Consider the following 15,012-nt stretch of genomic DNA (forward strand, 5'->3'; position numbering starts at 1 on the left):
TGATCCTTGGGCCAGTGATGGTTCAGTGCTGCTCACTCAGCCCAAAGCAGAAGCAGCACAAAGACACCACAAGTCCATTTACCTGCCCTCAACATAAGAAATTTGGTTTTCCAAGCTCTGAAGCAGCCCTTTCATGCTCCCCCAAGCACAGCTGGAGCAGAGCAGGCCCACAGTGGCACCTCAGCACTGGAACTATTCCATTAAATCCTAAAACCCCATGGAGGTCATTCCAGTACCTGCTGCCACTCCATGGGATCCCCTTGACTCCTCTTATCTAAAATTCTCTTATGTAAAAAAATCACAAACCAACCAATGAAGGCTGATGATATAAGAGCGATCACTGAAATATCCACTATCACTGAAGGTTCTTCTTTAACCTCAAATTCTATTTTTTAACCTCAAATTATGAGGTTTTTTAACATCAAATTCCATTTCTTTTTAACCTCAAATTCCATTTCTTTTTAACACCAAATTCCATTTTTTAAACATCAAATTTAATTTAACCTCAAATTCCATTTTTTTAACCTCAAATTCCAATTTTTTTTAACCTCACACTCCAATTTCTTTTAACCCCAAATTCCAGTTTTTTAAACCTCAAATTCCATTCATTTTTTAACCTCAAATTCCTCTTTTTAAACCTTAAATTTCATTTTTTTTAACCTCACATTCCAGTTTTTTTCTGAATTAGGTCCTTAACACCTGCCTGGAGTTGGATGTCCAAAGTAGTAGCAGGAGTATCTCAGAGCACAGCATTTCACAGGCCTTCAAACCAGGATGAGATTTATATTTTTGATGGGATTTTTCATTAGAGTTGGACACATTTGTTCTGGGGGCTGATAATCCAAGTTTCAGATCAGATTGGCAGAGTGGATAAAAAGGGCAAAGTCTCCCAGTTCCAGACATCCTGGAACATTAATGTGTAATAATTCAGAGTTCCTGGGTACTATAACATTGCGGATAGAGAGCTCTTCAATAACCCTGCTGTCAGAGCCACTTTCTATCAATCCTTGTGAGGAATTCAGTGGTGGGAGGCTTTCAGCAAGGAAAAGAGGGCAAAAAAAGGGAAAAGTGAACACTAAACAACAACCAGAAGGTGGAATAAACATTAAAAAAAGGAATAATCTTTTTAGCAAAGTTACTTGGTATTAATGTTCTGTTTTCTCCCCCAAAAATGCCACTAGGAATGTTCTGAATCTCAGAAAATAGAACTTATTTTGCTAATATAGTCCAGCTTTTTATCTGCATATACTGTATGGGCAGAATTTAATGGAAATGTATTTGAACTACTGAGAAAAATAATTTGATTTCTATCTGGTTGCTATTCACTGGACTTTAAAACCAAGAAGAAATGTCATTCCCCACCACACCTCCCTGTTCCAGCCCAGGATCAGCAGCTTCAAAGTGAAATTAAGGTTCAGGACTTCTCCAGCAGATTGGCTGCAGGGACACAAAGGCCAATAAAAGCAAATCCCCACAATTCAAATCTGGAAAAAACTGATGGAGCCTATTAATGAAAGACTAAAAAAAAGTGTAAGCAAACAATATTATTGCTAAATATATCCATAGGAAATTATATGGATCAGAAGCTTTCCAACGTCACCAAGCTGCCCAAATCACACACCTGCAAGGAGAGTTTCCCTGCTAAATCAGTCTGTTTTTTTTAAAAAAGATCATGACTGAAGGTAAGGAATTATGAAGTTTGCACAATTAGAATAATCCTTTAATAACTGCAGTTTGGCTGTTGGCAGTATCAGAATGCAGAGCCACGAGTCTGTAAAAATGGGACCAAAACGAGCTGTAGAGTGTTAAATTTCTCACTGCTGTTCCTTCACCAGGAGATGAAACAACTGATTTCTAATTGACACCTCCTTCTGAGCCCATGCTTGCACAAAGGTACAATTATCTCTTATCCTGACTGAGGAAAAATGGCAAAAAAAGAGCAAAAAGACTTGTCTGAAGATGGGGGTGGTTTGTTTTTAAACTGCAGAGCCTCCAGCTACTCTGGGTTCCAGATATGGGACAGGCTTAAAAAAGCTTCTGTGCAGCACATTTAGGAAAGTGAAGGTGAAGAACTGGGAGATGATGGAGGCCTGAGCTGGATTCATGTACCAGGGGCTTGGAATGAGATGATCTTTAAGGTTCCTCCCAACCCACACATGCTGGGATCTGTGGCCTGAGGAAAATCAAAGTGAGGACTTCACAGGCATGGATGTGCCCATCCTCCCTGACCCACCTCTGTCACTGCTGGGTCTCTGGTGGAACTGCTCTCACTCACACCTGAACAAAACTGAGGTGTCCACACTGTCCCACAGCTCTTACAGCTTTTGCTCTGAGCTTTGCCAAACAGAGGAATTTTGAAGCTGGATGAACAATTCCCTGCCATGGAACCATTTTTACCACATTAAACAGCAGTTAGTAAAACACTCCAGTGAAACTGGGCCAGTTCTGAGCTTTTTGTGATGCTCTGTTGTGATGGTTTTTGCATGTCATGGATGGATCAGTGCTCCAGGTCAACCAGGAAGGAAACCTGTCATTCCAAGGGAGGCTGGAAATCCCTCCAAACATTCCCAACTGTGTTTGGACCTCTTTTCCTAATAGGATGATGATTGGTGATGATCTCTACCCCATTATTCACTGCATGAGCCAACCAGAGGAGGATAGACACAACTCTGTGGTGGAATACTGGGATTTTTCTCCTCAATTCCAGTGTCAGAGAATCCCAGAATGGTTTGGAATGGAAAGGACCTTCAAGACCATCCCAATTCCACCCCTGCCATGGGCAGGGAACCTTCCACTATCCCAGGCTGCTCCAAGCCTTGTCCAGCCTGGCCTTGGGCACTTCCAGGGATCCAGGGCAGCCAAAGCTTCTCTGGGCAGGGCCTCACAGGGAACAATTCCTTCCCATCCCAAGGAACAATTTCCTATTCCATGTCCATCACCTTTTCTCATTTTAAAACCACAGCTGTGTGAAGTCAGCAGAGGTATTCTGGCATTAAGAAGGAAGTTTACCCTCTGGAATGTTTGAACCTGGATTCAGTCGGGTCATTTCTTTGATAAATCAGAGATTTGTTTACTTTATTGTAATCCACACAAGCTCCAAAGAAATTCCAGAGATGGCACCTGGAACTATGGACAAGACTCAAGCAACTGCCACACTCCAGTGGATTCTCCTCAAATTCCCATTATCCAAGGAAATGAGAAAACACAAAGTACTGGGACCTGCTCAGGCTGCAACAGGCAGAGTTCAGCACTTCCAATCCTTCCTGCTGGTTTTTGGTTCATCTCCATACATCTTCCCATCCTTCTTGCAAGTACAGAATCCCAGAACCATTTAGGTGGGAAAAGACCTCCAGGACCATCAAGTCCCACCTGTGCCTGATCCCCACCTTGTCCCCAGCCCAGAGCCCTGAGTGCCACATCCAGCCCTTCCTGGAACACCAAGCACTGGCTCCACACAAACACCGGGAGCAGTGGCCAGAAATTCTCCTCCCTCTTTTAATTCTCTGCTGCTGCACAACGTTTGGAATTTTAAACAAGCCTGGCTGATGCAGTTATTATTTGAAGCCAGTGTAGGCTTAGAGATATAATGCACAAAGGGTATTTGAGCTTGCACTGAAATCTTAATCACAGCAAAATGATGAAATAATAGCACAGATTTTGATTCCTCCCATCTTCCCTCCTTTATAGGAACAATTCCTGGGAGCAGCCTCAGCTCAGAAGTCCAAGGCAAGCAGAATCCCAGGTGCTGTGTTTCAGCAGGAGGAACTCAGCTCAGGGTGGGAGCAGCAGGAGCTGTGAGGGCACAAGGATTTCCACCATCTCTCACATCACCCCAGCTGCTCCCAAAAGTCACACACACAAAATTAAATATAAACTCCCATGGATTTGGGTGTGTAAGAGCAGTGGGAAGTGGGAAGAGGAACACTTGAAGCTGCAGGAAAGGATGGGTGGGTGCAGCAGATCTGATGATGAGCTGCTGGCTCAGGAGGCTCCAGGCAACAACCCCAAATCCAGGTAAAAACCCCAAATCCAGTCTTGAATCCTCCCTCAGGGGGAAACCACAGTGGGGAGAGATTTGTGATGAAGGGGGCAGGGACAGAGCTCATCTCAGCCTCACTGCTGGAATGTGCTCCCTGATAACCTGGGAAATGCCTGGCCTAAGAATTACCCACCAGCAGTGCAGCTGCTGCTCCACCAGAGCAAATTCCCTGAGTGGTTATTAACACCAAAAGCTGACATTTTAATTATCCTCCTGGTTTTTCTGATGAGACAACAAAGGCACAAATATTCAGGAAAAATGTTTGACCTTGCACACACCTAATTCCTGTAAGATTTTGTGATTTCACTTGAAATACATTTTAATTCTCTTTGTCCTTACTGTGTTTTTTATAAAAAACTCAACAGTCCTATTAAAATATATAGTTATTAAAAAAAAAACCAACACTCCCTGACTAACCTGAGTATAATAGAAAATGTATTTACAGGGTGAAAGCTCTTGAATTGCTGTCGTGGGAGTCGTGCCGTACGCCCACAGTGCAAATACCTCAAAAAGCAAATTAGTCATCTGCTTCCAACTGTCAGGATGCAGCAAAAGACAAACCACTGTCTTGGAATGAGCCTGAAAAATCTCACCACTGACTTTCTCTACATGGCAAAGGATTTTTTTTCAGCAGCCAGATCAGAAATATCAACTTTGAAATAAGAAGAGAGAGAAGAGTGTTCAGAGAGAAGGGTGGATGGGGTTTGGACAGCCTGGGATTGTGGAAGTTGTCCCTGTCCAGGGCTGGGGGTGCAATGGGATGAGCTTTGGAGAGAGGAAATCTGTTTTCGGTAAGGTTTAGGTAATCCTTAGTTAGAAAGGATTAACTAAACCACCCAGCAGCACAAAGCTGGGATCACTTAGACCTGTGTGATCTCCAAGTGGGAAAACAAAACAGAGGGAAAGAGGAAAAACAGACTCAACAAAACCATGGAAAATAGAAAAATAGTTAGGAGGAAAAATAAAATTAACCCAAGCACACCAGACCCTGAAACACACAGAGCAAATCCATGTTTGCATCCAGAAGAGCCTCAAGGTAATTCCTGGAAGCACAACATCCATCCTGATTTTTACCCTCTCTAAATGCAAACTGCTAATTGGTAATCACCAACTTCAGGAAAACAGCAGCAAAAAGGTTAAAATTTTTCTACTTTGAAAGTGATTTTTCAAAACATCCTTACAGGAGCCAAAGGCTGGCCCAAGGTAGTTTAGACCTGGTTTGGGAGCAGAATCTGAAGTTCTTAAAGGAACTAGAGACTTTCATCCACTAAAAACCTGATTTTGCTGATATACAAATACATTTGTATGAGTTTCCCATTGAACTGAAGTGGTAAATCTTTCCTAGGGCAGAATAAACCTCTAGGGCTAAGCAGGATTTATTTTAACCTAAAATAAGATGCAGAAGATATACAAGAGATTTTTCTGCATTTTACATGGCTGAAAAATGACTTACTCAAGTCATAAGGACAACTAAAGCTCTCGTGACAAAGTGAAGTCATTTTATTTTGCCAAAAGGCAGATTATGTTTGTAGCAATAATTCCAATTTTCTCTTGAAGCACAGTTACTAGAATTATCAGTTCTGTAATACTTTAAAGCAAGAAACAAAGATTTTGAGAAGTTCTCCACCCAACTGTTGATGCTTTAAAAAGCATTTTTCTGTAAAGATGGGCAACCTTAGGCCAGGTGGGATGGAGCTGAAATCAACCTGGTCTAGGGAAGGTGTTCCCATGGCAGGAGGTGGAACTGGGTGGGTTTTAAGCTCCTTTCCAAGCCAAACCACTCTGGGATTCTGGGATCAGTAGGTTTAACCAGCTGTGTAATGAGTTGTCTCAGCAGCTCTAGGAAATAATAAAACAACTCCAATTAATACAAAGACTTGAGGAGAAGCAGGGCCTGCACTTCCTCTGAGCAAGGCCAGAACTGTCACATCAAACACACTTCAAAGGCCCACTGCCTGCCTAAGATCATTTGTTTCACTATATTTAAATAACAAACAACCAAAAAAAAATCTTGAAGTCTGTTCATCCTCCTTGCTGGTAATAATCCATCAAAAGTGTGAGGAACACCAAGATCATGCTGCTCTGTACCCATCACAGCCACTTCTGGAAAACCCTGCCATTAGGGGACTCCAGATCTAATAGATCAATCCTTCTAAATCATTGTTAGGAGTTTTTTCTTTGTTTTTAATTTTAATTTTTTTTAATTGCCCATTAAAAAAAAAAAAAAACCAGCACACACAGATCTAAGCTTCCCTCTCCCAGCTCAATGGAGTCTCTCTAATTTATACAAGCAAAAAAAATATACAAATGCAAAGATATTGATGTTGAAGTTGGTATTTTTAAAAAAAAAAAGCCTCCAGCAGGTGCACAAATTGTGTGTTTCACAGGGATTTAGAGAGTGTAATCCCCTTAGGCTGCTCTGAAAATTGCAGCCTATTCTTAGTTCCTGCCAGCCCATGTCAGCAAAATGGCTGTTCTTCATTATGATATTTTAATGCTTAGGAGTGTTAATTGAGGTTAAGCTCAGGTTGTACCCAGAATGCTAAAAAAAATTTAACCTGACAGGAAATGAAAGTCTACTGAAAATAATATGGAAAAATGTGTGAAAAACTGGAGATGAGATCTCCTTTCCAAGGGGAGAAGCAGGCAGAGAAACTGAGCTCACCTACATCCATGCTTGCTCCAGAAGCTCTGAGGCCAGGTTGGACAGGGCTCAGAGGACCCTGGGACAGTGAGAGGTGTCCCTGCCCATGGAATTTTGTGGGATTTAAGGTCCCTTCCAACCCAAACCAGTCTGGGGTTCTGGGATTCCATGGCCTGCCCAAGCTCTGCACACCCAGATGGAAACAGAAAATACAGGATTTAAGGTTAAAAGGATGAAGCTCTGGAGCAATGGCTCCTCCTCAGTGGACATCAGAACAATCTCATCCAAAACAGGCTGAAACTCCAGGAATAACCCTGGGAGCCCTTCCAGGCCAAACCCAACTTCCATTTCTCCAAAAAGGCGACAGATTTTCTGTAGGAAACTCTGCCTTGTCAAAGACTTGACATTTGAAAGAATTTATTTTTACCAGAAATAACAACTGGTTTACTAATGAAGGACAAAGTTTTGGTCTCTCTCCTACATGGGAATAGTTTCTAAATTATTTTTAGGAGGAAGGAAAAAAAGCAGCTTACTCAAACACTGCATGGCACAAGGAAAGCATCATCACCCAGAACTCTGCTCTCCTTCTCCTGGTATCCAGATTGTGCTCTCAAATCATTCCCAGGAGCCAAAACTGATGGAAACTCTGTTTTTCAGGAAGTCTGCACTGAAAATCAACCTCACTGCCTAAAATCTGCATGGCAATGCTGTGCCAGTAATGAAACCCTTGCTGGAGTGAAGAGATGAATTCCATGCAAGTGTTTGTGTAGATAATTATGTGAAAACAAGAAAGTGAAAGTCCAAAGCCCTGAGGTATCAACAACAAAATTCTTTCATGAGGAGTTTAATTTTTATAGAAATAATTGAATTTACACTGTTCTAACACTCACATAATTCAGTCCTGGCTAAAGAGCTCTGAAACTGCCAGATGGAAATCAAACACTGGGACACCATGGAGTGTTCTTGGGGCTTTCAGGGAATTCTAACAGGATCACTCAAAGAAGGAAATAATAGAAAATATGCAAAAATCATCTCTGAAAAGCTAAAAGTACTCAGTAAGGAAAAACTGCTTTAAGGAAATTTAATCAAGAATTAAATCCAACTAGAAAACGAATATATGACTATAAGCAGTGAAGACTGAGAATTGCAAAGATGCTACAACCAAGCACAGCTGAATGTGGCAGTTGAGAGATCAGGATTTCAAACTCATCATCCAAAAATCATCTCATTTTTAAATAATTACATTCAAGGATGTAAGTATTCATTTTCATCAGCTTAACAAGTCAGCCCTATACCAGCAAATACGCTTTTAAGTATGTGGAAATCTAGAATTATTATGCATTTAAAGACCATCAAATCATAGAATGATTTGGGTTGGGAAAACCTTAAAGATCATCGAGTTCCAGCTGCTTGCAGGGCTACAGAGATGAATGAAAATGTCCCAACTGGAAAACAACTTTAAACAAAAAAACCAAAGCAAGCTGGCACCAGCACAGGGTGTTTATGGCTTTACCTATAAAGAGCAGAGCCACATCCCTCTGAAGGCAGCTATTGACTCTTCTTTATGTCCTCAGTAAATAAAGGCCTTCCCCAACTCATCTCTAGGCTTTAAATGTTGGATCTTTAGTTAGAGCTTTTAGGAGCTGATCAATAGCTTGGAAAAAAAAACATTTTACAAGTCTCGGGTTCATAGTAGGGACAATTTGAATGTCAGCTTCTGAAAGGTCTGAAGAAAGGAAATGAAAATCAGGATTTGCTTCTCTTAGAGAGGATAAGAGCAAATATAAACCAGGAATAGGGTTTTCCCATAAGGAAGAGCACAGCAAATGGACATTTTGCTTTGTGTGAATTCCTCTGCACATCTGAAGGCAGGTGGGTTTGATGCCATTTTGGTTTTTGCATTTTTTTTTCCTTTTCTATTTCCTCTGTATTCTCTGCATATATATTTGGAGTTCTGTAACCTATTATATTAATGGCCAGTGTTCCCAATAACTTTCCATTACTTTTCCTTAGACATAAACCAGCAAAAACTGCAGCACTCCAAGCCCTGAGAAATACAAGACCCCTATGCTAGGTTGGTTCTCCCTGACTACCAAGGCTGAGAACAACTCTTCAAGATACATTTCATGGACAAAGTACAGCTTAGTGCCAAACTCCAGAAAAGGGACTTGACCCAGAGAAAATTGTACCATCACCTGTCCTCCTAATTAGTACATTCATCAATTACGTTAATTTCCTGAAACTTATAAAAATCTACTCACCACTGGAAGGGAAGACTTTTGCAGGCATCTTTCCATAACTGTCCCTGAAAGCCTTCAATAAAAATCCACTTTTATATTACATTCTACCCTAAATTTATCTCAAATTTCATTTTCTGGGTTGGGAAAATGACAACAGGTTAAGATGGGATATTGGGAATTGGGAATTGTTCCCTGTGAGGCTGGAGAGGGGCTGGGATGGAATTGCCAGAGCAGCTGTGGCTGCCCCTGGATCCCTGGCAGTGCCCAAGGCCAGGCTGGACACTGGGCCTGGGAGCACCTGGGACAGTGGGAGGTGTCCCTGCCATGGCTGGGGTGGCACTGGGGGGGATTTAAGTTCCATTCCCATCCAAATCATTCCATGGTTCCATGATGTGGCTTTTGTGCGATGTTAAAAATCAGCAGTGTTGGTAATTGGAGCATATACCTCTGATTAAAAAGCAATTTTGAGACCAAAATAACAACCACCAGCTAGAACAGCAAGAACTCCACTTTCTATTTTGCTTTAAGAAGGAATAAAAATCTTAAAAGAAGCAGATTCACCCTCTCATGAACCTGTGTTGGTGCCACCACAGCGCCAGGAGCTGCACCCAGAGCCTGTGGCTGTGCCACCACCCCAGCCACTGCTAATCCCTAAAATCATAAAGAAAAGTGACACAGGCCCAGCTGATCATTTCCTGAGCTCCACAAACAGCCTGCAGCACCTCAGAAATGCTGATTCTCCATCCTGGGCACAGGCACATCAAACACTTGGCGCAGAATTTCCCTCTAACACTTGATATTACATAGGCTGGATATTTGGTCAGGTGAAAATTAGGCTTTTTTTTTTGCAAGTTTTTATGCTGAATTTTTAATTTTTGCTCATTGTCAGGGCAGCAGAGGAGCTCTGTCCCTGCAAGGGCAGGGAAGGGCAGAGATGCCCCTGGTTAAGCAAAGCAGCCCTGAATAATTGGAGGTCAATCAGCTGAACTGCCTGGGCTTGAGGCAGAACCTCATTCCCTGAAGGAATCCTGACTTGGACTTATTTTCAACATCTCCAAAGTTCCGTGGACAAATTATTTCCCACTTCTTCTAAAAACAACCTTGACAAAATGTTGCCAGCACTTGTTTGTATGCAACAAACTGAAATTAACTTCAAAAGAGTCTAAATTTGTGATTTTACAAAGAAAAATCTAAGTGCCAATGTACAAATATTGAATTAACAAATTTCATTTTAAACTCATCTGCATGCCAGAACATTCATGTTCACAGGCAACTGTTCTATTTTAATGAAATATATTTATTTTCATGAAAATTCTATGTCTTAAATAGTACCTGCATACCTTAAAAACCCCTTTTTAATTAACAGTGACCAAGGCAGAGACAAGCACAGGTAAATGAGAAGTCACTGCTGCAAGAGACTTCAAACCAGAGTGTGACGAAGCACAGCTGCAGGCTAAGGGAGCACAGGAAATGTCATTTCAAAGGCATTTTCTTCCTTTTAACACATAAACACCCCTACAACAAATTTTCAGACCTCACTGAGAGGCACAACATTCCTAAACAGATCTTATGTTGCATTATTATAGTCTGTATACTCCTCCTGATAGAATGGATTTTGTGTTTTGATTTACTGCTTAATGCTCAGAGTATGGGTAGAGTGAAAGTGGAGAAAATATTAATCCACCCCAAAAAAGTAATTTCTTAATTTAAATTGAATTTTTGATGCTATTTTCCCAATGTTTGGATTGTTGTATTCAATATTCAAGATAAAAAATAATCCTGAAAATCTGATTATTATGAAAATGGTCATGGAAGGCCAAAACTTGTTAAATAAATAATTTTTTACTGATGCCATGTTCTTTTCTTTGCAGGCTTTCCTATCGGACCGGCCAGGACACGGCCAATTGTGACACGTGCAGGAACAGTGCATGTATTATCTACAGGTGGGTAAAAATACCAATATTCCCATTTTTCCCTGGGAAAAAGCAAAGATTCAGTCCCTAATGCAGGCTCAGCAATTGGCCTCGATGTTCCAATCAACAAAACAGAAATTTAACTCCATTAAAGTCATTAAATTCAACATTTGTGGAAATTTAAATCACAAAGAGATGATTGTGGGCACAGAGCTGTGGGATGGGAGGTGTTACAAGGGGTGAGCTTTGTTTTTAAATTGCTGGAGGTATTTCTGATTTTCTGGCCAACAAGTCAACTTCAATTTTACTGTTATACACTTCTGTACCTACTTCAGATTTATTTTTATGGCAGTAACAACTGGACTTGGGAAGTCACTTGGAGAGAGGGTTTGTAAAGCAAAGAGAACCAGATACAGATCCCATCTACAGTTTCAGAGTAAAATCAGGGATGGATGGGATTTTGGGAAGGATTGTTCCCTGGGAGGGTGGGCAGGGGCTGGGATGGGATTCCCAGAGCAGCTGTGGCTGCCCCTGGATCCCTGGCAGTGCCCAAGGCCAGGCTGGAGCACCCTGGGATAGTGAAGTGTCCCTGCCCAGGAGATGGAATGAGATGAGCTCTAAAATCCCTCCCAACACAAACCATTTAATTTTCTGATTTTATAAACTGGCATTCCTACCCAGTTTGGGTTTTTTTGGCACATCCAGTGAAGGAATAACAGGCACTGGGCATGAGGTGAAGCCATCATGAGCTGACAATGTTTCACCCTGACAGCTTCATTGTCCTCCTGCTCTGGAGTCCCAAAAAATCCACCTGACTGTTTGCAGGGGAGGGGAAAACAAACTGCTCAGGGTTTCAGCAGATCAGGCAGTGCAGCACAAATGAAAATGCACTAGATGCCAATTCCAGTGCAGACAAAACTCAAATGAAGGCACCAATGTAGGATTTCCCCCCTTACTCCTTAATTCTCTGCTCAGCCAGCTTTAGGCAGAACAGCTGGAGCTATTGATTTATGAATTCTCTCTTCACTGCACAGAAAAAAAGGAGAAAAGGATGGAAACCTCCAGCTCCACTTACAACCGACCACAACAGGGCTCTGTGCAGGAGCAGGAACCAATTCATGTCTTTGTTCCTCCTCAGCAGCCCAGTTCAGAAGCACAGAAACACCCAAAGCCTCCTGTGCCTCCCTTTTGCTGTGCAATTCCTGCCCCAGAGCAGCCTGGAGGTAACAGCACAGCACAGCCCCAGCAGGGAATTCTCCTTTCATTAGCTAGGGAAAAACCCAATTAAGACATTTTTGCAAATCTTAATTTCTACTCAGTGGATTTTCAAGTTAAGGAAATTTCCAGCTTCCATTCTTGCCTTCAATGGAAATGAAATCCAGAAAAGCAAGTTGGGAGAGTTTTCCTGCTGAGAGAGGGCAGGTCCTGCTGCCATTCCCACCTGGAATCCCTTTGGGAGGTCCTGCTGCCATTCCCACCTGGAATGTTTTGGGCAGGTCCTGCTGCCATTCCCACCTGGAATCCCTCTGGGCAGGTCCTGCTGCCATTCCCACCTGGAATCCCTTTGGGCAGGTCCTGCTGCCATTCCCACCTGGAATCCCTCTGGGCAGGTCCTGCTGCCATTCCCACCTGGAATCCCTTTGGGAGGTCCTGCTGCCCATTCCCACCTGAGATCCCTCTGGGCAGGGAGGTCCTGCTGCCATTCCCACCTGGAATCCCTTTGGGCAGGTCCTGCTGCCATTCCCACCTGGAATCCCTTTGGGAGGTCCTGCTGCCATTCCCACCTGGAATGCTTTGGGCAGGTCCTGCTGCCATTCCCACCTGGAATGTTCTGGGCAGGTCCTGCTGCCATTCCCACCTGGAATCCCTTTGGGAGGTCCTGCTGCCCATTCCCACCTGGAATGTTTTGGGAGGTCCTGCTGCCATTCCCACCTGGAATCCCTTTGGATATTTGCCTCAAGCCCTGTTTGCAGGGGATTTTTGAGCAAAAACCAGCTCAGCTTTGTGCCAGTTGAGGAGAATTCCTGCTGCAGGCAAGAAATCAGAGAGCAGAGGCACAGCAAAGCAGGGGAGGCAGGAGCAAAGGGGATTATGGAGACAGGATAAGCCAGAAGGGATAAACCAGGAATTCACTGATAACAGCAGCCCTGGGATATCCTGCAGGAACTTCTGAACACCTCTGGGAAAAGGGCAGCAGCTCCTGAGTCAGGCTGGATTCAATCCAGATGCTCCTTTGCCAAGGGTTTGCATGGAAAACGCTGCAGGGAGTGACCTGAGCCCTCTTTAGGGCAAAACAGCTTTTAGGAACAGAAATTAAAACTGCTCAAGCTGCCAAAAATCCCTGAGTTCTTGGAAGGCACTGGACCTGTCACAGCAGGAGGTTCTTAGTATTGAGCTCTTTTTCCCAATTAACACAGGAGAGACTTAAATATCTACATAAATAAATAAATATATGATTAATTTATCCCATATAAATATATATATACTTCCACGTATATATGTATAATATATATTTTATATATAATTATCCTCTATACAATTACATAATAATAATAGTAAATAATATGTTACTATAATAGTAAATAAATATGACATTATAAAAATTATATATATTTTTTTTATTTTATCCCATAAAGACATTAATATATAAATAATGCCCTTCAGGGATAAATCAATATTTAAACAGAAATCCTTCACTTTGCTTTAACTGACTGTGTGGGTTTTTGGCTTTTGATTCAATTTTTAACATTGTAACACTAAAAAAAAATATTTACAGCTGTTTCAAATCTTTATTTTCAAACAGCATCTTAAAGGAATTATTAAGTTACCCAGGTGCATCCTGTGGTGTCAGGCAGAGCACAGGTGAGGTGGAAATTCATGGAATTAAATTCTTCCCCCTCAAGATGAATTTCAGAGTATTGATATAAGGGAGCACAAAAAACCACAGACAATGGAGAAGGCAACAAAAAAACCCTGTTGTGCTTTAAAGAGTTTTTGCATCCAAAATATTAATACTGGCAGGAATAAATTCTAAGAAGAGCCTTTTGGGAACACAATTATTTTGCATCTTAAATTTAATTTTCTGTTAGTATTAAAAATCTCTTTTATATTATTTTGTCTTTATATTGAGATGAATAAATATTTCTTAGTACTAAAAAAAGGAAAATCAGATTATTTTCTCATTTTTTAAAATAAATAGGAAACTGCTGAAATATTAAAAGAGTATCAAAAGGACAAATTAGCAAAACCAGAAGCTGCTTTGAAAATCAGAAGGAAAAGAAAGACATTCCCATTTGGATATTTCATTTTCCTCAAAATTCTACTTATTTCTGCAATATGTTCAGGAACTTGGAACTCCAGAGCCAGGAATCACTCACTGCACCAGAGCAGCCACAGCCTTAAAACTGTCAGTAAAAAATATTCTTGGTAGCCATGTTCAGGTAGAATTTAAAACAGAAGCCAAAAATGTGATTAAATTAAAAAACCCCAACCACTTTATCATTTTATCCAGCAGTTTCAATAACCATGAGGTCACAGAACCCTTCCAAAATCGTCTGCTACAAACACAACACAAATTTCTGTCTGATGTTGATGCCCCATGGGCATTTTTAAAGACAGAAAAGAAGTTTAACTGGTGGTATTGCCAGGACAAAGTCAATTTAAACACTGAAGAATTTAAATTAAATTTCTGTATATGGCAGTAAATACACAATTTTTACAGTGCAGTAAAATCTTGCTGCTAGGAAGGAATTGCATTAAAATGCAGAAAATATAGCAATTGTGAAAAACCCCAAACCCAGGTGGACTGAAAGCTTCCCAGCCTCTTTTATTCTGTAATTATCTTTTCCTGGGCCTGCCCTTCCTGCTCCTGTTTCATTTCCCATCCCACGTGAATGTTAATCCTTGAGAAGGAGAAAATGGGGTTCCTCAGAACATTTGGTGCATTATTCTCAGGATTTTAGCAGTAATTATTTCTGGGAAGGAGGATTTTGTGGGATTCCTGCTGGACTTCCCTTCAGGCAGGAAGGTCAGGAATTTGCAACAGCTTTTACAAGGAAATTTCAGCTGCTGGAGGGAAACTTCTGGGAGCTGAAATCCCAATTTCTGACTTGGAAAGAAAACAAATCCACACTCCACTTCTGTGGGGAAAAAAAAAATCATTCAAAGCTGTCTCAA

General features: G+C 41.5%; 2 protein-coding genes across 6 annotated transcripts in view; one reads left to right on the forward strand and one right to left on the reverse strand.

Moving 5' to 3' along the window:
* The window catches only part of DOCK1 (dedicator of cytokinesis 1), a 283,605-nt gene that overhangs the window by 167,162 nt on the left and 101,431 nt on the right, over positions 1-15,012 (reverse strand). The window lies entirely within an intron of this gene.
* Positions 1-15,012, forward strand: part of INSYN2A (inhibitory synaptic factor 2A) — a 40,733-nt gene that overhangs the window by 17,606 nt on the left and 8,115 nt on the right. The window contains exon 3 of the mRNA XM_063162998.1: positions 10,795-10,866. Within this exon, the coding sequence (XP_063019068.1) occupies positions 10,795-10,866 (72 nt within the window). The remainder of the gene's footprint in view (positions 1-10,794; positions 10,867-15,012) is intronic.

This window comes from Melospiza melodia, chromosome 9, assembly GCF_035770615.1.
Source record: "Melospiza melodia melodia isolate bMelMel2 chromosome 9, bMelMel2.pri, whole genome shotgun sequence".
In the NCBI taxonomy this organism is placed as follows: domain Eukaryota; kingdom Metazoa; phylum Chordata; class Aves; order Passeriformes; family Passerellidae; genus Melospiza; species Melospiza melodia.